The sequence below is a fragment of the Phyllobates terribilis genome, unplaced genomic scaffold (genome assembly GCF_046119375.1).
Source record: "Phyllobates terribilis strain yellow unplaced genomic scaffold, ASM4611937v1 Scaffold_1__5_contigs__length_1240528914, whole genome shotgun sequence".
Classification (NCBI taxonomy): domain Eukaryota; kingdom Metazoa; phylum Chordata; class Amphibia; order Anura; family Dendrobatidae; genus Phyllobates; species Phyllobates terribilis.
The window spans coordinates 475,565,947-475,589,390 of NW_027362761.1; the positions used below are offsets into that span (position 1 = coordinate 475,565,947).

Sequence of the window (23,444 nt, forward strand, 5' to 3'; positions counted from 1 at the left end):
ATCAAAATAGAAAAATATGACCAGAACAACCATCAGTACATGAAAACATCATCAGAACCACCAACAGTACAGGAATACAACACCAGAACCACCATCAGTACATGAATACAGAACCAGATCCACCATCAGTACTTGAATACAGCACCAAAACTAATATCAGTACGTGAATAAAGCAACAGAACTACCATCAGTACAAGAATACATCACCAAAAACCATCAAAACAGGAAAGTGCCACATAGTAAAACCAGGAATTGAAGATTGAAGAAGGTAATTTGCAAATTTCCGATGATTTCTGGGAATAGTCACAGAGAGTCTGAAGATCTTTTGGAGTAGCTGGATCAAGCTGCTGGAAGGAAATCGTCAAACCAGGAATTGAAGCTCGAGGAAAGTAATTTGCATATTTCCGGTGCATTCTGGTAAGAGTGAAGAGCCGCCAGGAGTCTGAAGATCTTTGGGTGTAGCTGGATCGAGCTGCTTGAAGGAAATGGTCAAACCAGGAATTGAACATTGAGGAAGGTAATTTGCATATTTCCAATGCATTCTGTGAAGAGTGAAGAGTCGCCACAAGTTCAAAAATCTTTGGGTGTAGCTGGATAGAGCTGCTTGAAGGAAATCAACAAACCGTGAGCATGACAGCGTGCAAATCTTTACAACAACAATTCATTTTGTTCAACATGGAGGAGATTACCCAAATGGTGTGCTGCAAGGTGTGCTATATGTTTACAGACTTGCCAGAGAAAAAGACAAACTTTACGTGCCAGAAATGCAAGCTTGTGACTCTGTTAGAGGAAAATGGTGCAAAGTCTTCAGGAGAGAAAAGCTACACTGAAGCTCATCAAAGAAGATGTGGATTTCCTTGGTAGAGCAGAAGATTCTCTTCAGAATGTTGCAAGAGAAGAACTTTTCAGCGTTCCTGCAGAAGCTAATGACAGAGTAGAAATAACTATTCAGAATATTGGAAGAGAAGCACCTTTCAATGTACCTGCAGAAGAAGAGAAATGGAAGCATGTGACCCAAAGAAGAAGTAGGATGAGAAGGCAATTAGCACCCATACCGTAAAAGAACCGCTACCAGGCTCTCACGCAGGACAACTACGAAGATGTACGTCAAAAAAGTGCTTTGCCCACAAATAACACCCCAGTAAGCAATCAGAAGCCTCTTCAAGGGAGAAAAAGATGCGCTGTGGTGAAGAAGAAAAGGAGAGTGGTGGTTTGTGGAGGATTCCCTACTGAGAGGAATGGAAGCAGCTATCTGCTGACCGGACATTAACTCATTTGAAGTGTGCTGTTATGTTCCAGGTGCCCAAATCAAAGATGTGTCTGATAGGGTATCCAGACTCTTCAGTGCTACAGATGACTACCCATGTCTACTAAGATACATAGGAACAAATGACACAGCAAAAAAGGACCTGGAAAATATATGCAGAGACTTTGAAGACCTAGGCCAGAAAGTGAAGGAACTGGGAGCGCAGGTCGTCTTCTCATCCATCCTCCCAGTGGATGGACATGGAACAAGCAGATTGAGCAGGATTCTACAGGTGAACAACTGGCTACGTCGATGATGCCATCAGCAACGTTTTGGGTTTCTTGACCATGGAGTGAATTACCTTTATAATGGACTCCTTGCTACAGATGGGTTGCATCTTGCGAAAACAAGAAAACACATATTTGGTAGATACCTTGATACACTCATCAGGAGAGCTTTAAACTTGAGAAATATAGGATGGGATATACACGGTCAGGAAAAAGTATGCAGCTAATGAATTCTGTTGAGAACCCTGCTATTAGAAGTGGAAATAAAGAACAAAGACAACAAATTCTGAATGAAAATAGAGTAGCAAGATTAACAGACTACAAACTAAAATGTTTCTATACAAATGCACAGAGCATGGGAAACAAACAAGGAGAACTGGAGTTGCTAACATAGGAAAAGAGATATGAGGTCATAGGCATCACTGAAACTTGGTGGGATGATACCGATGATTGGAATACAAACCTTGAAGGCTACAACTTATTTATAAGAAACAGGCTTAACAAGAGGGGGGAGATTTTGCATTGTATGTTAGGACAGCGTTCCAGAGATCCAAGCTTCAGAGCATGGTAGCTATGTAGAAACTGTTTGGGTAAGAATACAAGGAGAGAAGAACAGAAAGGTACTATTGTAGGTGCTTACTATAGGCCACCTGGACAGACTGAAGATATGGATGAACTCTTTTTACATCAAATGTCTTTGTTCTCAGAAAAAGTACGACATTGTGATCATACGAGATTTTAACTATCCAGATATTTGTTGGGAATGTCCCTCAGGCAAAAATAATGGGACCAGAAATTCTTATCTTCTCTTGATGACAACTTTATCTTTCAAAAGGTAGAAGAGAGAACGAAAGGATTTGCCATCTTGGACCTAATTCTTATCAACTGGGAGGAAATGGTGGGGAATTTAGGAGTTTGAACCAGCAAGGTAGTGGGACTATTAAACCCACTTTAGAAACAATCTCACAAGTCAATTTTTGTGATTCAGCAAATAATGAGATTAAAACATAACTTTTAATAATAATATTCATAAAACAATATAATGCCTTAAAAAAGGAAAGGTTTCAGCCTCGGTAGAAACACCTTAGGCAGATGTGGAAGCCAATCCTTTTTAATAAAAAAAATAATCAGAAACACCCTAATAGATGTTCCGATCATAGGAGTAACGATAATATATACTGGATCCAAAAGACACCAACAGTGATAGCGGCAATTTGCTATCAGTGCGTCTACGTTTATCCCAAGTATAGTCGGTATCAAATTCTGCAGTAGTATAGTGACTGGACAAACCACATCTAACTACTATTAACAACAATAGATGAAGCTAGCCTAGTTGGCAAATAAACAAATCCTAATAACTGACAGTGGACAGGCAAGGTACAATAGCCCTGTACCTTCAGTCACAGGCTATAATGCTTGATGCAATAGAAAGATGAAAAGAAATAGCATACCAAATAGGTGAATAACCAATCTCTACAACACATGAAGGTTAAATAAAAGTGCATTAGCATGGAGCAATCTCATCCATTGGTAGTTAATGGTCAGGTCCAGGGAGTGTATGAATCCAGATAGTTACATCCAGGAAGATGAGGACAGCAATCTAGCCCTAGGGATCCCTATTCGGGCTAGTATAAACTAATTCACCAAACTCTCGCCCTGAGAAATCTGGCCCTAGTGTGGAGGCCCTGCACATTCCCTGCGTGAGTCCTGACACATTTCTTCAAACTAGATTCCTCAGGAGACCTAAGGCACATACAGGGTCTCTCATATACGTTAAGAGTGTAACGGGTAACTTCTAAGCTCTGTCTGCAGAAAATTTAGGAGGCAGCAATCATGCTATCCTCGAATTTTGGATTACAAGAGGAAGAAGACCTGTGAGGACTCAGATTTTAAAGTTGGACTTCAGAAGGTCAGATTTTAATGAACTCAAAAAAAAGGGTAGGAAAGGTCCAATGGCTAGATATTTTCAAGGACAGAAATGTCCAAGAAAGATGGTAGATTTTGATAAATTAAATTCTCAATTCACAATCAGTAATAATCCCGAAAAGGAGGAAGAATTGGAAGCATTTAAAGAGACCAGGATGGATAAACACAGAACATAAACACTTGCTAAAAAGGAAAAAAGAAATATATATCAAATGGAACGAGGGGGGCATATCTAAAGAAGAATATAATGCTATATGGTGGGAATGCAGGGCAAACGTTAGAAGAACTAAAGCCAGTAAGGAAATGAGGCTTGCAAAGGAGACCAAAAGCAATTAAAAAGGATTTGGGGGGCATGTCAAAAGCAAAAGAAAAGTCAAAGATACCATAGGATTTTTACAGGATGAAAAGGGTGAAGTGGTCAAAAATGATATTGAGAAGGTCGAAATTTTAAATTCCTATTATGAATCTGTGTTCTCTAAGAAAGCAAATGTAACATCAACTGATCTTCATTGTTCTATTGAGATAATAAAATAATCCACACTGTGTATAAACAGAGAGACTTAGCTAATTTAATTAATTTATATCTCCTGCTGCAGATGAATTACATCCCAGGTTACTGAAACAGATAGCAGAGGAAATTGCAGAACCACTACCCAGAATCTTTGAAAATTCCTTGAGAACAGGAGAAATCCCAGAAAACTGGAGAAGAGCAAATGTTTTCCCTATCTTAAAAAAAGGAAAGAAGATGGAGCCAGGGAATTTCAGGCCAGTGAACCTTACTTCTATGCCAGGAAAGATCTTTGAACAAATTATTAAACAGCATGTATGTAAGTACTTGGATAAGAATACAGTAATTAACCTGAGCCATAATGGGTTTGTAGAAAACAAGTCATGCCAGACTAATCTAATTTCCTTCTATGATGGAATCACTGACTGGGTGGATCAGGGAAATGTATTAGATATAGTATATCTTGACTTTAGCAAAGCATTTGATAAAGTATCTCATACTATCCTTATTGAAAAAATGATGTAATATTGGATTGACAAGGCTATGGTTAGGTGGATTCATAGCTGGCTCAGTGATCGTACGCAAAGAGTGGTAATAAATGGTTGTATATGAAAATTGCCTCTTCAGAGAAAAAGAGGACTTGTACTCTACAGCACCACCTATTGGAAGCAGCAATCCTACAAGTCACAATCAACCCTTTAACGAGTCGTGCAATATGACTTAGGATAAAAGCCAAATCAGAATCTCAATCTGCAGACATGGTGTTTTGGGCTGTTGGCCCTCGTCAGTACAGAGTATGAGAACTGATTTGGCTAGGTGAGAGGATCTGGACTGAGGTCTAAGGGGTAACGTTTCTCCTTATGGAGAGTGACACAACAGCACTGGCACGTCAAGGTAAGGAGGCTTATTCGCCATGCAATGCTCCTCTGGGAAATTTAATATGCAAATTGCCTCTTCAGAGAAAAAGAGGACTTGTACTCTACAGCACCAACTAGTTGCACATCCAATTAGAAGAGTGTTTCAAGTGGGGTACCACAAGGCTCTGTCCTTGCCCCAGTGTTTTTCATCATTTTTATAAATTATCTAGATAAGGGAACTGAAGGTAAACTAATCAAAATTTGCAGATGATGCAAAGCTAGGAGGGATAGCGAACACTAGAGAAGACAGAGAATGGATTCAGAAGGATCTAGAAAAGCTTGAACAATGGGCAGTGACTAATAGAATGGTATTTAACATGGAGAAATGCAAGATTCTAAATCTGGGCAAAAAAAACTAAAATGACATCTACAGAATGGGAGGAATAGAACTAAGCAACATCATGTGTGAAAAAGACTTGGGTATACTAATAGATCACAGACTATACATGAGTCAACAGTGTGATGCAGCAGCAAAAAAGGCAAACACAGTTCTGGGATGTATTAAGAGAAGCATAGAGTCTAGATCACATGAAGTAATTATCCCCCTCTATTCCTCCTTGGTCAGACCTCATCAAGAATACTGTGTCCAGTTCTGGGCACCACATTTTAAAAAAGACATTGAAAAACTGGAGCAAGTTCAGAGACTAGCTACCAGGATGGTGTGCGGACTGCAAACTATGCCCTACGAACAACAGTTAAAGGATCTGGAAATGTTTAGCTTGCAAAAAAGAAGGCTAAGAGGAGACTTAATAGCTGTCTATAAATATGTGAATGGATGCCACAGTGTAGAGGGATCATCCTTATACTCATTTGCACAGGGAAACACAAGAAGCAATGGCATGAAACTGAAAGGGAGAATATACAAATTAGATATTAGAAAAAACTTTGACAGTGAGGGTGATCAATGAGTGGAACAGACTGTCGCGAGAGGGTTTAGATCTGGAGACTGGCTAGGCCACTCCAGGACCTTGAAATGCTTCTTACAAAGCCACTCCTTCGTTGCCCTGGTGGTGTACTTGGGATCATTGTCATGCTGAAAGACCCAGCCACGTTTCATCTTTAATGCCCTTGCTGATGGAAGGAGGTTTGCAATCAAAATCTCACGATACATGGCCCCATTCATTCTTTCATTTACACGGATCAGTCGTCCTGGTTCCTTGGCAGAGAAACAGCCCCAAAGCATGAAGTTGCCACCCCCATGCTTCAAAGTAGGTATGGTGTTCTTTAGATGCAACTCAGCATTCTTTCTCCGCCAAAAACGACGAGTTGTGTTTCTACCAAACAGTTCTACTTTGGTTTCATCTGACCATATGATACTCTCCCAATACTCTTCTGGATCATCCAAATGCTCTCTAGCAAACTTCACATGGGCCCAGACATGTAATGGCTTAAGCAGGGGGACACGTCTGGCACTGCAGGATCTGAGTTCCTGGCAGCGTAGTGTGTTACTGATGGTAGCCTGTGTAACATTGGTCCCAGCTCTCTGCAGGTCATTCACTAGGTCCCACCGTGTGGTTCTGGGATTTTTGCTCACCATTCTTGAGATCATTTTGACCCCACGGGGTGAGATCTTGTGTGGAGCCCCAGATCAAGGGAGATTATCAGTGGTCTTGTATGTCTTCCATTTTTCTAATTATTGCTCCCACAGTTGATTTCTTCACACCGAGCTGCTTGCCTATTGCAGATTCAGTCTTCGCAGCCTGGTGCAGGGATACAATTTTGTTTCTGATGTCCTTCGACAGCTCTTAGGTCTTCGTCATAGTGGAGTTTGGAGTGTGACTGTTTGAGGTTGCGGACAGGTGTCTTTTATACTGATAACAAGTTCAAACTGGTGCCAGTACTACAGGTAATGAGTGGAGGATAGAGGAGCCTCTTAAAGAAGAAGTTACAGGTCTGTGAGAGACAGAAATGTTGCTTGTTTGTAACTGACCAAATACTTATTTTCCACCAAGATTTGAAAAAAAATTCTTTCCAAATCAGACAATGTGATTTTCAGGATTTGTTTTCTCATTTTGTCTCTCATAGTTGAGGTCTACCTATGTCAATTACAGGCCTCTCTCATCTTTTTAAGTGGGAGAACTTGCACAATTGGTGGCTGACTAAATACTTTTTCCCCCACTGTATATTAAAAGGTCTTCAATGTTTTATTCCAAAATGTTTAAAATAGGCACAGGTCCTATTGTGAATCCTTACCTTATGACAGTATGATGCCCCAAAGCTCAATGCACAGTAAGATGGCCTTCACAGCCATCCATACACAGTAGGATGCCTCCCACAGCCCCATTATACACAGTATAATGCCCAATAAACCATATATACATACATTATGATGCCGACTAGCCACTGTGGTAATGAGACTCACTCAGCTGCTCAAATAGGTAGACACAGGACGTTTCTTCTGCTGGTTTATTTAAATCACAGCATAAACCAGTGCAGTGTTCAAAAAAAATAAACACGGCCTTTCTATCAAAAACCGGGAAACAAAAAAGATAATGTATAGATAGCCGTGCTGTGTGTAGCAAAAATGCTCCCTTGCTATGAGTGCCGAACACCAGGCAGCGCTCATAGCATTCCGGCAATGACAACCACAGGGGTCCCCTGCAGACCCCGGGTTGTCATGCTAACCCATGGGCGACCCGCAGTCATGTGACACGGGCACCGATGGGCGGGATTAGTGACGCGCTTCTGGTAAGCACAAGTTAAATGCCACTGTCAGAGATCGACAGCGGCATTTAACTAGTTAACAGCCACGGGTGTATCGCGATTGCACCCGCGGCTGTTAGGGGCACATGTCAGCTGTACAGATCAGCTGTCATGTGCCCGAAAACATGCGTACTCCTATGTCTAAGGTCAAAAAGGGGTTAAACAGATACAGCAACTTCATAAAAAATCCATGGATTTTTTATGGATTTGCTGTGCCTGTTTTAAACAATTTGGAATAAAGCATTAAAGAAATATAAATATAAATTTCTTTAGCCAGACCATTCTTTCTTTGGATTTACACATTATAGTGGCCTATCAACCCCATTACACACAGTATGTGGTCCCCACAGTCCTTTATATACAATATGATGCTGTGACGCTGAGTCACTTCTCACAGGCAAGCCAGGAGGGTACGTCATAGACACAGGGATAATATAAATGATACTCAAAGGCAAAGTCCAGGGTCAGTAAACCAAGGTCAGAGTGTGTCAAGGCAAAAGGGGTAATACAAATGGGTAGTCAAAAAGACAAATCCAAGATCCAGTAACAAAGATCAGAATATCAGAATACAGAGCAAACACACCTCTGAGCTAAAAGCTACAACTGGCAAGGTCTGATAATAGTCAGCCAGCTAAACAGCCAGATAATCACCCAGAAAGGGTGACACCTGGAAGACCCTGTAGGACCGGGTAGATTGGGCAGCTGGGCTGTCAATCACAATACCGACAGCCCAGGAAGCCCCTGCCTCAGATTGGGTGATTGGGCTGTCAATCACAATACTGACAACTTATCATGCCCCTCTCCTATAGAGCGGCTGAGCTGTCACTCACAGTGATGGTGGAATCATGACAGATACCCTACACATAGTATGATGACCCATTGCCCCCTATACAGATTATAAATCTCCCATAGCCCCCTATACAATGCCTCCATAGCCATAGCCCCCTATACACAGTTTGATGTCCCCACAAGCCCTATATAAAGTATAATGCCGCATTGTCCCCTATACACAGTATGATGGCACTTGGCTCTCCTTATACACAGTAAAATGCCCCCATAGTCTCTTATACACAGTATGATGCCCTTAGCCTCCCTATACACAGAACGATGGCCCCAAGCTCTCCTACCCACATGATGCCCCATAGCCCTATATATACAGTATAATGCCTCCATAGCCCCTCTATACACAGTATTATGGCACCACAAGCCCAATAAACAGCCCTATATACAGTATAATGCTCCATAGTCCTCTATACACACTATGATGGCCCCTAGCTCTCCTTATATGTAGTATAATACCCCCATAGTCTTTTATACACAGAATGATACCCTTGGCCTCCCTATACACATAATTATGGCCCATAGCTCTCCTATCTACATGATGCCCCATAGCTCTATATATACACAGTATAATGCCCCCATAGCCCCTCTATACACAGTGTAATGGCCCCACAGCCCCCTTATATATAGGGGACTGAAAACTCATTATACTGTATACACAGTATATAGCACCCTATGTACATTATGATACCCTCCAGAGCTTCCAATATACAGTGTGATGTTCCACACATGATGTCCCTAAACACAGTATGATGTCCCCCACAGCTCCCTATACACAGTATAATTTGCCCATAGCTGCCTATACACAGTATAATATCCCCCACAGCTCCCTACACACAGAATAATGCCCCCATAGACTTCTATTTACAGTATGTTCCCAAGTTTCCTTATACACTATAATGCACCCATACCCCCCTATTCACAATATGATGGCCCCACAGTACAAATCCCCATATCATCACCCTGCTACATAATAAAAAATATATAAAAGTTAAAAAATAAATAAATAAAAAAAAACTCACACTCACTTTAAGGGCTCTTTCACAAGTCAGTATCTCTGGTACTAGTGGTGACAGTTTCCACACGTACCGGAGACACTGACACATGTAGACCCATTCAAATGAATGGGTCTGTGCACATGTCAGTGTGTTTCCACGGACCACACGCTGACATGTCCGTTTTTTTGCGGATACACAGACCGGAGCCTGGGAATCAGCGCTACAGGTAGCGCTGTTCCCAAGCTCCAGGTGCTGAACACTGCCCTCATCATGGTTTCCTGTCGGCGCTGCCATCAGCACCAGCAGGGACAATGATGAGGGTAGTGGTAGTCTGTCCCTGCAGTGTTCACCTGTAAAAATAAGAATAAAATAAAAAAATCCATATACTCACCTTTCCTAGTTGTCCCCCGCTGACTCTGGGACCTTGATTTCCAAAGGAACATTGGAACTCTGGGACCGTGTGGAGTGTGTCAATGACTGCCTTCTGGACATCTGTCAAGTCAGCAGTCTTCCCCATGATTGTTGAGCCTACTGAAACAGTCTAAGAGACCTTTTTAAACGCTTAGGAAGCCTTACCAGGTGTTTTTGGTTAATTATTTTAATTTACTGAGATAATGACTTTTCTGTTTTCATTGGCTGTAAGCCATAATCATCAACATTAACACAAATAAACACTTGGAATAGATCACTCTTTTTGCAATGACTCTATATAAAATACGAGTTTTACTTTTTGTATTGCACAACTGAAATGAATAAACTTTTTGATGATATTCTAATTTAGTGAGAGGCACCTGTATAGTATAAAGCACATATAGCCCTCTGTACACAATGTAATGCCTCCATAGCCCCCTATATACAGTAGGATGTTCCAACAGCCCCCTTTGTACAGTATAAAGCTCCATATTCTGCTATACACAGTATGATGGCCCATAGTTCCCCTTATATACAATACAAAGCCCTATAGCCACCCCTATACACATTATGATAGTACATAGCTCCCCTTATACACAACATTATGCCTCATAGCCCTCTATAAATGGTATGATGGCCCTTAGCCCTCCATATACACAATATGATGCCCCATAGCACCCTATACACAGAATGATGACCCATAGCCCCCTGTACACATGATGCCCCATATCCCTATATACACAGTATGATGGCCCCCAGAGCTCCCTATATACTGAATGAGGTATCCACAACTTTCTATATACAATATGATGCCCCACAGCTTCCTAAATACAGTATGATGACTGCAGTCAATTATGCTCTAGTTGTGATGTCATTGCTGCCGTCTGTAAAGAAAGATGGGAATAGCAGTGGAGAAGCAGCGCTGGTCCTGGGGAAGGTGTGTAACAACTAAGTTTATTATTTTTGCCAAGTGCAAACTTACAGGCATTAAAAAGCTTATACTGTACATGGAAAACCTTGCTAAAGGTTACCTGTCACCTCTGAAAATGCCAATCTGCAGGTGAATAGCGTTACAATGCTCTCCGGGTGTTTTACTGAAAGTGCTACTACCGGGAGTAGGTCCTCCTTGGAGCCGCACGCTATCAGTCATGGGGACCTGTTGCAGTGATTTCAGTCATCACTCACTATACTGTGATTGGCGGTTGTAAGTGTGGCGCCCCTGAGGGTTCAGTCGCCACAGAGCTACTGCACCTCACCCAGAGGTGTGGTATCTCCTTCTCTCAGGTAAGGAGGGAGTGCTGCCCGGAACCCCAACACCCACATTCAACACTACACTGCTCCAGGCCGGCTGGAAGGGCAAGATGCACTGTATTTTCCTGCTGAGCCCTGTCCCTGGCTGGAGAGGGGGGAACCAAAGGTAGGGGGAACCAGTAGTGGGTGTGGGTGGAGGAAGTAGAGTAGGGGAGCACCATCATAAGAGGTATATAAAGGGAAGCCATATTAGGGTGGCAGCGCAGTCAGTGAAGAAGTGAGTGAGAACAGTCAGGGAGCAGAGTCTCTTTAGGAGCTCTGCTCCACAATTGTGCCTAGTGCTAGAGGCCCAGGAGGGGAGCAGAGGAGGAAGGCTCGGTTCTATAGAAGGGATCCCAGGGGGTACGGCGAGTGCAGGACGGCACCCGTACGCCCCGAATCTGCCAGGTGTCCGAGGGATCAGGCCGCAAGAAGGGGACCGGCCCCTGGACCAGCCGTGTTACTCCAGGTCTCGGCTGGAAAAACCGGAGGCTTCTGACTTTTATGGTGCAGTTGCCACAGCCTCATCTTAGTCACCGTGAGGGTCAAGCAGGTCCGGGAACTCCAGGTTGCCCAGAGGGACTTCAGAGCACCCGATCGGGACTGTGAGTGGGGAAGAACAGGACAGGAGGGAGAAGACCCAGCGTGAGAAGTCGGTCTAGTAAGGAACATAAGGAAAGCGGGGTTCCGTCAAGCGCTCCTGATCAATCTGAGGAAGAGCTGAACCCCTGGTCTGGTGAACGCAGTGCGACGTGGGAGGCTGTCACCCGCGCCGTGTACCTGTGGAACTTACATAAGAACTGTGAGTAAAAACTCGGATGACTGCACTGCACTGCCTCCGTCAATTATTTCAGCTGCGCCATCTCTCCCTCTGCACTACAAGCCCCAGCATCACCACCCACCATCTGCACCTACACTGCCCCGGGGGCCCGCTCCACCTGTGGGGAGCAGAAACACCTCAGCTGCCATCCCATCACCCCCGGAGGTCTGCAGCAGCGCTGGTAAACCTTACCAGGTACCACAGGTGGCGTCACGAACTATTTACTTTATTTTTATCTCTATCCAAGTTACAATCTCCTTTTTCAAGAGTGACCCCAGGGTACGGGCCCAGGAGCCGACCACCGCGACATCCCCAAAACCAGGCAAAGTCCCGGGTATCGAGTCGTCCCCATCCCCTGGGCGCGTCATATGCCCCAGCAGTTTGATTTACAGCTTGCTTTGCAATGCATCTGTGCACAGGTAGCAGTCCAGTGTCGGGGCGTATAGCCACAGCTCACAGTATAATGCTCAATGACTCTAATCCCTCCAGCATGCCCCCCATGACTGAAAGTGAGGGACTCCTGAGAGGATATAAGTTCTTTTTCTCCCAGCAGCTGCAATATCAGTAAGGTGGCCAGGAAGCATTGTGTAATGCTGTTTACTGGCAGATGAAACCTATATCTGCAGGTAAAAAGCATTTTCCAAAATAAAAGTTTTGTTTTAAGGATGCAGCTATTTGGGGCCTTTGGCAGGGTGTAATTGGTTTAAAAGGAATCTGTCACCAGGTTTTTGCACCGTTACCTGAGAAATGTATGATGTTGGGACAGAGACCCTGATTCCTGCAATGTGTCACTTATTGCTTACTGCTTGCTGTAATTTTGATAAAATCCCCATATTCCATATTACAGATTTAGCAGTTCTCTGAATGCTGAACTCTGTATAACCCCGCTCACATCCCTGATTGGCAGCTTTCTGTGTACACTGTGCATAGGCAGAAAGATTCTAAAAAGTGGTAGAGGTGGGGTTACACAGAGCTGGGAGACTAGATGGCACGAAACTAGTCCTCTAGTGATAATCTCCTGCTAATAAAATGCTGATATTATTGAAACTACAACAAGCAGACAAGTATGTGACACATCACTGGAATAAGGGTCTCTGGCCCTACATCATGCTGCTCTCAGATTACACATCAAACCCTGCAGAAAAATTCCCTTTAAACATGGTAGAAGTGGAGGCAATCCATCAGTACCCACTTTTGCTTAGCAGGGCAAACTACAGTGACATCTAATGGATAAATGGCGGTTTGAGCATTGTCATCTATGTGTTAACACCCATCAGTACGTTTACAGCATTACATGCTAACTACATAGAATGGTAAATTAAATTGGTTCAACATGACTTAATCCATTGCATATTTGCAAAATGTGTGATAAATACATACACAGATGTGTATGAACATCTAGATTATGAAAAGTAGTATAATGTTAGAAGCCGCCTTCAGAAGAGTTTAAAGTAAATGTGGAAAATGTAGAAAGTTTACCTTTTACACCGTTTTCCCATAACTTAATGGTAACGACAATCCAACAAGAGGTCCTACAGTACTGAGCCAGGACGTGATGTAATTCCCTTCTCTGAAAATAACACACCAGTCATTAGCGAATTACTGACATTGTCCCTGATTGTGTCCTCAGACTCCATATACAAGTCATCAATTGCTAGCAGTGAGAGCGTACTATAAGTCACACACAGGCTACAGCATTAACATAGGCATCCATGATGGTGAAGGCCGAAAAAGATGGGTGTAACATCAGTGGGCCTATAAATTTCCCATATAATGACATTTTCCTCTCACCTTTCTGTGCTCCCTTGAATAGATGACATGAATTCATTGGTTCGGCAAGGATGAAGAACAAAAAACGGCTGTCCAAGAATGGGATGCTCCTAAAGGAGAAACGTGACATTTATTGCTAAGAAGATCGGAAACGCTGTCATTCATTTCTGTGAAGTTTGCTGCCGTAGAAAGTGGAAACCATTTATTTTACCATACAATGTACTGAAAAATTCCAAGTGTAGAGAAATGTAAAAAGAAAATGTAATTCCGTAACTGTTCTTTGGGTTTTGTTTTACGGTATCATTATGATTATTTATTATTATAGCACCATTTATTCCATGGCGCTTTACATATGATAGGGATATACATAGCAAAAACATTTACATAATCTTAACAAAACGAGTCAGGGACTGGCACAGGAGGAGAGAGGACCCTGCCCGTGACGGCTCACAATTTACAATGGATGGGTGAGGCTACAGTAGGTGAGGGTAGAGCTGGCGGCGCAGAGATATGGTGGAGCCGGGGTTACTGCAGGTTGTAGGCTTGTCAGAAGAGGTGAGTCTTCAGGTTTCTTTTGAAGGTTTCCACGGTAGGCGAGAATCTGATATGTTGGGATAGAGAGTTCCAGAGTAGGGGGGATACACGGGAGAAATCTTGTATACGATTGTGGGAAGAGGAGATAAGAGGGGAGTAGAGCAGGAGATCTTGTGAGGATGAGAGGTTGCGTGCAGGTATGTACCGGGAGACTAGGTCACAGATATATGGAGGAGACAGGTTGTGGATGGCTTTGTATGTCGTGGTTAGGGTTCTGAACTGGAGTCTCTGGGCAATGGGGAGCCAGTGAAGGGATTGACAGAGGGGAGAGGCCGGGGAATAGCGGGGGGAACAGGTGGATTAGTCGAGCAGCAGAATTTAAGATAGATTGCAGGGGCGCGAGAGTGTTAGAAGGGAGACCCCAGAGCAGGAGGTTACAGTAGTTGAGGAGGGAGATGATGAGGGCATGAACTAGTGTTTTTGCAGAGTCTTTGCTGAGGAATGTGCGGATCTGGGAGATATTTTTGAGTTGGAGTCGGCAGGAAGTGGAAAGGGCTTGGATATGTGGTTTGAAGGAGAGATCAGAGTCCAGGCAGCGAGCTAGCGGGACTTGGGAGAGTGGACAGCCATTGACGTTGATGGATAGGTGAGATGGGGGGGGGTGAATGAGAAGGTGGAAAGATGATGAATTCTGTTTTATCCATGTTAAGTTTTAGAAATCTATCAGAGAAGAAGGATGAGATAGCGGACAGACATTGTGGGATTTTGGTTAGTAGGGAGGGGATATCGGGTCCAGAGAGGTAGATCTGTGTGTCATCAGCATAGAGGTGATACTGAAAGCAGTGAGACTCTATGAGCAGGGGTCCTAGAACTGAACCATGGGGGACATCGACAGATGGGGCAAGGTGAGGAGGTGTTGTGTGAGTGGGAGACGCTGAATGTCCGGTCTGTTAGGTATGAAGAGATCCAAGATAGGGCCAAGTCTGTGATGCCAAGAGATGAGAGTCTGTAGTAAGAGGGAATGGTCCACTGTGTCGAAGGCAGATGACAAGTCCAGGAGGAGAAGGACGGAGTAGTGTCGCTTGGATTTGGCGGTTAGTAGGTCGCTGGTGACTTTAGTTAGGGCAGTTTCAGTCAAGTGATGCGATCGGAAGCCAGATTGTAAGCAGTCGAAGAGGGAACACGAGGAGAGGTGGGACGACAGTTCAAGGTGGACATGTTGTACCAGTAGTTTTGAGGCATAAGGGACAAGTGATATGGGGCAATAGTTAGTCGGAGAGGATGGGTCAAGGGAGGGCTTTTTGAGGATGGGTGTGATTGAGGCGTGTTTGAAACATGAGGGGAAGACACCGGTTGTTAGTGACAGGTTGAAGAGGTGGGTTAGGGTTGGGATGAAGACTGTGCTAAGGTTAGGGATGAGGTGGGACGAGATTGGGTCAAGTTCGCTGGTGGTAAGGTGTGATTTGGAGAGTAAAGAGGAGACTTGATCTTCTGTAATAGAGGAGAAGTGGGGCTTGGAGGAGAAAGGTTGAGTAGATATGATGAGGGGCTGTGGGGACTTTAGGAAAAAGCTTTGTCTGATGTTGTCAATCTTCTGCTTGAAGAATGAGGCAAACTCTTCATTGTAAAGTATTCTTCACGGTATTCATTGTTTGATAAAAATAAATTGTGAGAAGGATCCTACAGGTCAGTACGATTATTGTAATACCAAACCTGAATTTTTTTCATTTTTTTTTAGACCTCATTAAGACGTTCGTGTTCTATCTATTTTTTCACAGATACAACTGGTATCCATGTACAACACATACGTTATAATCTATGGGGCTACTCACATATCTGAGTTTTTTCACGAACCATATGTCCGTGCAAAACTCATGGAAACCTGTCGTTTTTTTTCAACGGCAGCATGGATGAAAAGGCCATACAAATCCATGGGTCAGTGAAAAACACGTACAGTACACAGATGGCATCAGTGTGCAGTCAGTGTTCCTTGATTTGTGTGAATGCAGCCTTATTATATGGGAGGGTCAAGTTTAGTGGGAGCTGCTCTTCACAGCCAATTGAGAACACACCTATCCTCTATTGTAATATGATATATGTACAGACCACCTTACAGAGGATCTCTCAGCAGGCTTTTGCTATGTAATCTGACAGCAGAACAAGGTAGGGGCAGAGACCCTGATTCCAGCGATGTATCACTTAGTTTACTGGGTGCCGCAGTTATGATAGAATCATAGTTTTCTCTGCTGCAGATCTAGGAGACCTCAGATGCTGAGCCCTGTATAATCCCACACACACCGCAGCTTTCTGTATAGTGACAGAGCTGCTAATCAGTGCTGGAGGTGTGGTTGGACTAGGATGCACGAGGCCAGTTGTCTGGAAATAATAATTTCCAGCTGATAAAACACTGGTTGTATTAAAACAGCAAACACAGCCTAGTAAGTGACAGATCCCTGTAATGCTATATTATGGAGTGCTCAGATTCCATGTATTGTGCAAACGTTCTAGCAGTGAACATTTTTATAGTTTTAAAAGCTACAACATGTAGTTGTGGATTAACAGTAAATATTGCTCTATTGAATGACAATGGGGCCAATCCCTGTGAAATTCTGCTGGTCAATCTGTGGCAGAAATCCAATAAGTTTTAGATTATCTACAAAATCCTGCCTTTGGCAAAACCATGCAGCGAGAATATGGCCAAAACAGTTTCTAAAAATTCTGCACTAGGAATTCATCTAGCTGTCATTGGTAGATATAACCACTAGAGGCCACTCTTGTACCATGCTGAAGCTACACTTTATATCCTGCGAGAAAAGAAGGGAAAAAAATGCATTTATCTTATTATTTTAACCTAGAAAAAAAGATGTAAACAGCAAAAACTTAAAGGGGCCACCTGAAGATAATCTGCCATATTTTTACACTTTAAGAGAGCCAGATACCTGACAAAAAAATAGATTTCTAGAGAAATAATCTGTATGAATAATCTGGTACGGTGTCCATCCTAACATAGAACAAGATACTGGACAAGAAATCTACATTTAGTATCATTTACGCAGGTAATCTTACCCCCAAGGCCACCCCAAACCTAAATCACATTAATCTGATTGTTTTCCCTCATATCCAATATATAGTGTGTGTGTGTGTGTGGGGGGGGGGTTATGTGAGAAGACCCTTCTCTAGAAGGGGATAGTCATACTGTGCTACAGCAGGAACATAATTGTGATTATTGTGAAATGTCTGGTATATTTCTGCCTAAAACTTACCAAACATGCTGTATCATAAATAAGAAGATTTTTAATGAGATATTGGCATTTTTCTATTCCGGTGTGGTGGGAATTTTTGCAAAAGAGATAACGGGATTTGTTGCGTTATTGATCCTCACTGAATAACTGAAGGTAAAATTCTGATCTGATGGATCAAACTGTAAAATGAGATTGTTGTAGGCTTCAAAGAAGCTTATTGAATATTAAAAAAAATATATGCCTACAGATAAACATTTGTAATTACAATTCTAGCTTTTGATTTACTAATCGAGGACTATTACTGTTAACAAGGACCTGTCACCAGGTCAAATGTGCCCAACGTTTGCTCTTATTTTATTCCCTCCGCTTCCTGAGCATTCCAATTTTTTTTCATTTATTTTTTGAATTCTGAGATATAGGTCTCTTTATTTAGTGCTACGATTTATGGTCTTTATTTAGTGGGCGTGGCTGACATGGTAATAATGCAGAGCTGCCTAAGGACACGCCCCCAGGGAATTCTGGGAGCCACGCCCCCTTGTAAAGACCATAAAATTAGCACTACATATAAAGCCCCATATTTCTGGAGCTGTAGGGCCACTTTTGACCTGGTGACAGGTCATCTTTAAAGGGGTAATTCCATATCAGAATGTGCCCTAAATGTCATAAATGCAAGCCCCACCTCTGGAACTGAGACCAATCTCAAGAACAGGGCGCCATCTTGTGTTGTTGATGTGCATGTATGGTGCATGGCTCTCTTCATTCACTTCTATGGAGATTTTGAACATTTTCTTGAAGCAGAAATAATCTACAATCTTTATTTACATGTACACAAATGAGGTGCTTGTTAAGAATCATTACAATAATGATACGTGGAAATTCTGACCTTTCCCTTCAAAACTAAAGTCAGGTTTATTTACCAATATATTGCAAGATACAGGCATAGTATATGGTAGAGGCAGCATTGGTGCAGAATACTGATGAAGAACCACTCACACACCCATCATCCATGGTGGGGTGGATGCTTAGTGTTATAAATGCACAAGGAAAAGCCATGTATAAGGCACCAGTCACACAGATAAGTGTAATGCACCATGCTGGCTAACAGTCTATTATGACACATCAGCATAGGCATTTGTACTTGTCAGGTGCACTAAAGGGAACCAGTCAGCTTTCCCCAACCCCCCCCAACCTGCCCCCCTGTCATTATTTAACCCTTAATATGCTTTCAAATAAACCCCTATTGGTGGGTTACTGCTCTAAAATCACCAGAATCCATTTTTATAACTTGACCTGTGGGTTGAGGGGTATTAAGGGTTGAATGAAGACATGGGGCGTTCTGGAAGGTGGATGGTGGAGGGGAGACTATGGAGGCTGACAGGTTCCCTTTAATAGTGCTGGACAGCCTGCCTGATCGAATAGTATGGGTGTGACCAATATGCGATTAGCCACATGGTGCCCAACACATGCTTGGTACCTGCCTGGTATTGTAACCATTTATTGGGAAGTATTGTCTCTTTTTGTGTGATGTCTTTGGATTTGATGTCCATGTCCTTTTGGGTATATATTCACATGCCAGTATTTTTGGTCCAAGTGTTGTCGGAAAACTGACTTTGCATGAATAATGTTATTCGATGGTGCTGTTCAGATGACTATTTTTTTACACTGACAGAATGTCCACATTAAAACAAATTGCAGCGTGCACTAGTCCCTTACATAATTCAGTCGAGATTCATTATTCAGGTCTATGGGTGCACAAAAAAAAATTTGGATCCCATACAGATCATCCATATAGCAGCCAATTTTTATGGATACATTGCAATTATTAACCTAGAAAACTGTATGTGGTCTTGTAAGTTTTTCTAACTGATGATGTATAAAAACGAATGACAAACAGATGGCAATACAGGTGAAAAATCATCTATTTTTTCTGAATGAAAATCAGACAATTTTTTTATACAACCGTGAGAACTTGGCTTTTCAGTTAATTGCTTCAGATTTAATTATCCAATACTTTTCTGATCTGTTCCTTATAATAATGTGAGCAACAAAGCAATGTTATATTTATTTAATTTACTTATTTACACAGCACCATTAATTCTACAGCACTTTACAGACATCATCATCACTGTCCCCATTGGGGCTCACAATCTAAATTCCCTATCAGTATATCTTTGGAGTGTGGTAGGAAACCAAAAACCCATGGAAACTCAGGGAAGAACATAAAAACTCCTTGCAGATGTTCTTCATGGGATTTGAAACCAGGACCCCAGTGCTGCAAAGCAACGGTGCTAACCACTGAGCCACCGTTCTGCCCTGTATGTTTTGCTGATATAGGCATGAGCCCTTCAAGAGTGCCACAATGCAATATAAGAATGTACCAAACTCCAGCAAGATAATCACACATCCTGAAGGACTCCAAGTGACAGCCGTCCACTCAACTATGGTCCTAAAACTCTAATGATCACAACATGTCTTATAATCCATACACACATAGTATTTCCAACAATTACAAAGATATCCCAATGCAGAAAACCCAACACCTAGCAACACAAGTTTAATTGCTTTTGTTGTGTTAAGAGTTAACATTCTGCATTAGCATCTGGGTTAGGCCGGTTTCAGACATTGGTGAAACATGGACCGTACTTACATCTAACCCAACCTCCTAACTGTTTTGTAGCAGTCTTCCGATGAGAAAAAGGTCTGTTTTTCAAGGTTGTGTGAAGTAAAACATGCACAAGAAAAAACGGTACCGGTATAATCAGTGTTTACCATCAGTGTGTGTCATCCGTGTGTCTGTTTTTACCATCAGTGTGTCATCCATGTGTCCATTTCTAATGTAGCACCCTGAGGGTTCGGCTGCTACAGGGGTATTGCACCTCAACCCAGAGGTGTGATATTCCACTCCCGAGTAAGGAAGGAGCGTGGAACTGAGCTCGGTAGGCTGCATGCACTACACACATCCCATTTCCGAGGAGCAGACCGACGGTACTCCCACTTAGAAATGTGCAGGTACGACCGAGTCTGTTCCTGGCTGGAGTGGGAGGGGGGTGGTACATCCCAAGTAGTGTAGGGGCAGATAGGGGGAGCAGCCTGGGTAAAGATAGGAGCTCATTGGGTGCTGGTCACCTGAGCTCACACATAGAGGGATATATAAGGTGGGCACCAACTAAGAACAGGGTCAGTTGCAGAGAGAAAGTCAGCGAGCAGAGGAGAAGAGAGACCCAGAGTGAGAGAGGAGAAAGAGAGACCCAGAGGGGGAAACAGAAGAAGAGGACTCTAAGAACCCAAATTAAATCCCCGGGTGAAGAGTCGGCACAGGGTACCGGAACCCAAGCTGGTGGGGGCAAAAACACACCCCAGCCAGAGACCGGAGGCCGTGGGCAGCGTCTGCCACGGCCACCCACCACATCCACCACGAAGGCAGACCACGTGGAGGGTCAGGGAACCCAAGGCCAAGGGTCTCCCAACAGAAGGCCCGAGGGAGCTGGACCTGGGTGGATCAATAGTGGGGACGGCCAGAGAAAGGACAGAAGGAGAGCTCAGGGTCACGCTCCGGACTTATTTGGGGGTTGGCTGGATCCAGAACCTGGTGGACGCAGCACGGCTCGGGAGGTCACTCGAAGCTGGAGTGACCGGAACATCAGCAGTGAGTAAACATCCTAAACTGCATAACCCGACTCTGTCTCTGATTGCCGTCTACACTGCATCACCACAACCCCCATCCTCTGCACCTGATCCCCCTGAGGCTATACCCCACCCGTTGGGGGTTATATCACCAAAGCTGCACCTACACCATCAGCCTCAGCGGACCCTGCTGCAGCGGCGGCCGTAGTGACCGCAATACAACGGGTGGCGTAGTCGACATTAAGAACTTATTAACATCTGTAGGACTGCCACTTACAACTGAGTTTGACACCCTGGGCACGGACCGGGTCACAGCCACTCGGAAGACTACAACTCCCATCTGATCCGGCTCCGGATATTCCCCCTAAAGAATATGGCCCAGGGGGCGCGTCACTACCATCAGTGTATCATCCATGTGTCCATTTCTACCATCAGTGTGTCATCCATGTGTCCATTTCTACCATCAGTGTGTCATCCATGTGTCCGTTTCTACCATCCATGTGTCCGTTTTTACCATCAGTGTGTCATCCATGTGTCTGTTTCTACCATCAGTGTGTCATCCATGTGTCGATTTTTACCATCAGTGTGTCACCCGCGTCTGTTTTTACTATCAATGTGTCATCCGTGTCTGTTTTTACCATCATTGTGTCATCCGTGTCTGTTTTTACCATCAGTGTGTCATCCATGTGTCCGTTTTTACCATCAGTGTGTCATCCGTGTCTGTTTTTACTATCAGTGTGTCATCCGTGTCTGTTTTTACCATCAGTGTGTCATCCATGTGTCCGTTTTTACCATCAGTGTGTCATCCGTGTCTGTTTTTACTATCAGTGTGTCATCCGTGTCTGTTTCTACCATCAGTGTGTCATCCATGTGTCCGTTTTTACCATCAGTGTGTCACCCGTGTCTGTTTTTACTATCAGTGTGTCATCCGTGTCTGTTTTTACCATCAGTGTGTCACCCGTGTCTGTTTTTACCATCAGTGTGTCATCCATGTGTCCGTTTTTACCATCAGTGTGTCATCCGTGTCTGTTTTTACCATCAGTGTGTCATCCATGTGTCCGTTTTTACCATCAGTGTGTCACCCGTGTCTGTTTTTACTATCAGTGTGTCATCCGTGTCTGTTTTTACCATCAGTGTGTCATCCATGTGTCCGTTTTTACCATCAGTGTGTCATCCGTGTCTGTTTTTACCATCAGTGTGTCATCCATGTGTCCGTTTCTACCATCAGTGTGTCATCCATGTGTCCGTTTCTACCATCAGTGTGTCATCCATGTGTCCGTTTCTACCATCAGTGTGTCATCCATGTGTCCGTTTCTACCATCCGTGTGTCCGTTTCTACCATCAGTGTGTCATCGGTGTGTCATCCATGTGTCCGTTTCTACCATCAGTGTGTCATACATGTGTCCGTTTCTACCATTAGTGTGTCATCAGAGTTTTTCCGGTATGGTTAAAGAAAGAAAGAAATTACAAATGTTCTCCTATTCTTTGCAATAGAAAACATGAACGGCACATGGATGCCATCCATGTGCTATACGTGTTTTTTCACGAACCCATAGACTTGTATTGGCTCTTGTAATCTGTGCTGCCAGAAAAAAAATGGCCTGCACCGCCCCTAGCATTTTAACCCCCTAAATGCCACGATCGATATCGATTACAGCATTTAGAAGGCATGGAGAGGGAGTGGGCTCCTTCTCCCTTCAGATCAGTGCCCAACGACGTCATCAAGAGGACCCAATTGTTGTCATGGCAACCCGAGGTCATCACCCGGATCAGATGCTTCCATCAGTGCAGCACTGACAAGTATAAAGCATTGCAATTCAAGTGCATTTCAATGCATTATACCAGCGATCATATTAATTAACCCCTTTCTGGCCCAAGGCGTACTAATACATATCTGTGCCCTGGGCCTCATGGACCAGATACGTATTAGTACGCCCTGGCGATTTCGCTCGCACACAGGCTGTGCGGGCGCGATTGCTGCCGGGTGTCAGCTGATTATCGCAGCTGACACCCGGTGCTATGTGCTGGGAGTGGTCCCGCACCGCTCCCAGCATATTAACCGCCGAAATGCTGCAATCGAAGTCGATCGCAGCAGTCCAGTGGCAAGGGGAGGTAAGCGCTGGCACTCACCTCCTCTCCAGTGTCCCGCGGTGTCTGTGGCCGGGTCCCGTGGTTGTCATGTGACCCGAATGTCGTCATGATGACATCCGGGTCACCAGACAGCAGGAAGATACTTTGATCATGCGCAGTGCGCGATCAAAGTATCTTCACCCTGTGCAGCTCTGACAGCCTGTATAGCACAGGGATGGTGCTGCATTCCTGTGCTAT

At 43.7% G+C, this 23,444-nt stretch overlaps 1 protein-coding gene across 1 annotated transcript in view; it reads right to left on the reverse strand.

Annotated features, from left to right (window-relative positions):
• Positions 1 to 23,444, reverse strand: part of ATG10 (autophagy related 10) — a 267,723-nt gene that overhangs the window by 25,525 nt on the left and 218,754 nt on the right. The window contains exons 6-7 of the mRNA XM_073679166.1: positions 13,738 to 13,826; positions 13,426 to 13,516 (exon numbers count right to left, since the gene is read on the reverse strand). Of these exons, the coding sequence (XP_073535267.1) occupies positions 13,429 to 13,516; positions 13,738 to 13,826 (177 nt within the window). The 3' untranslated portion in view covers positions 13,426 to 13,428. The remainder of the gene's footprint in view (positions 1 to 13,425; positions 13,517 to 13,737; positions 13,827 to 23,444) is intronic.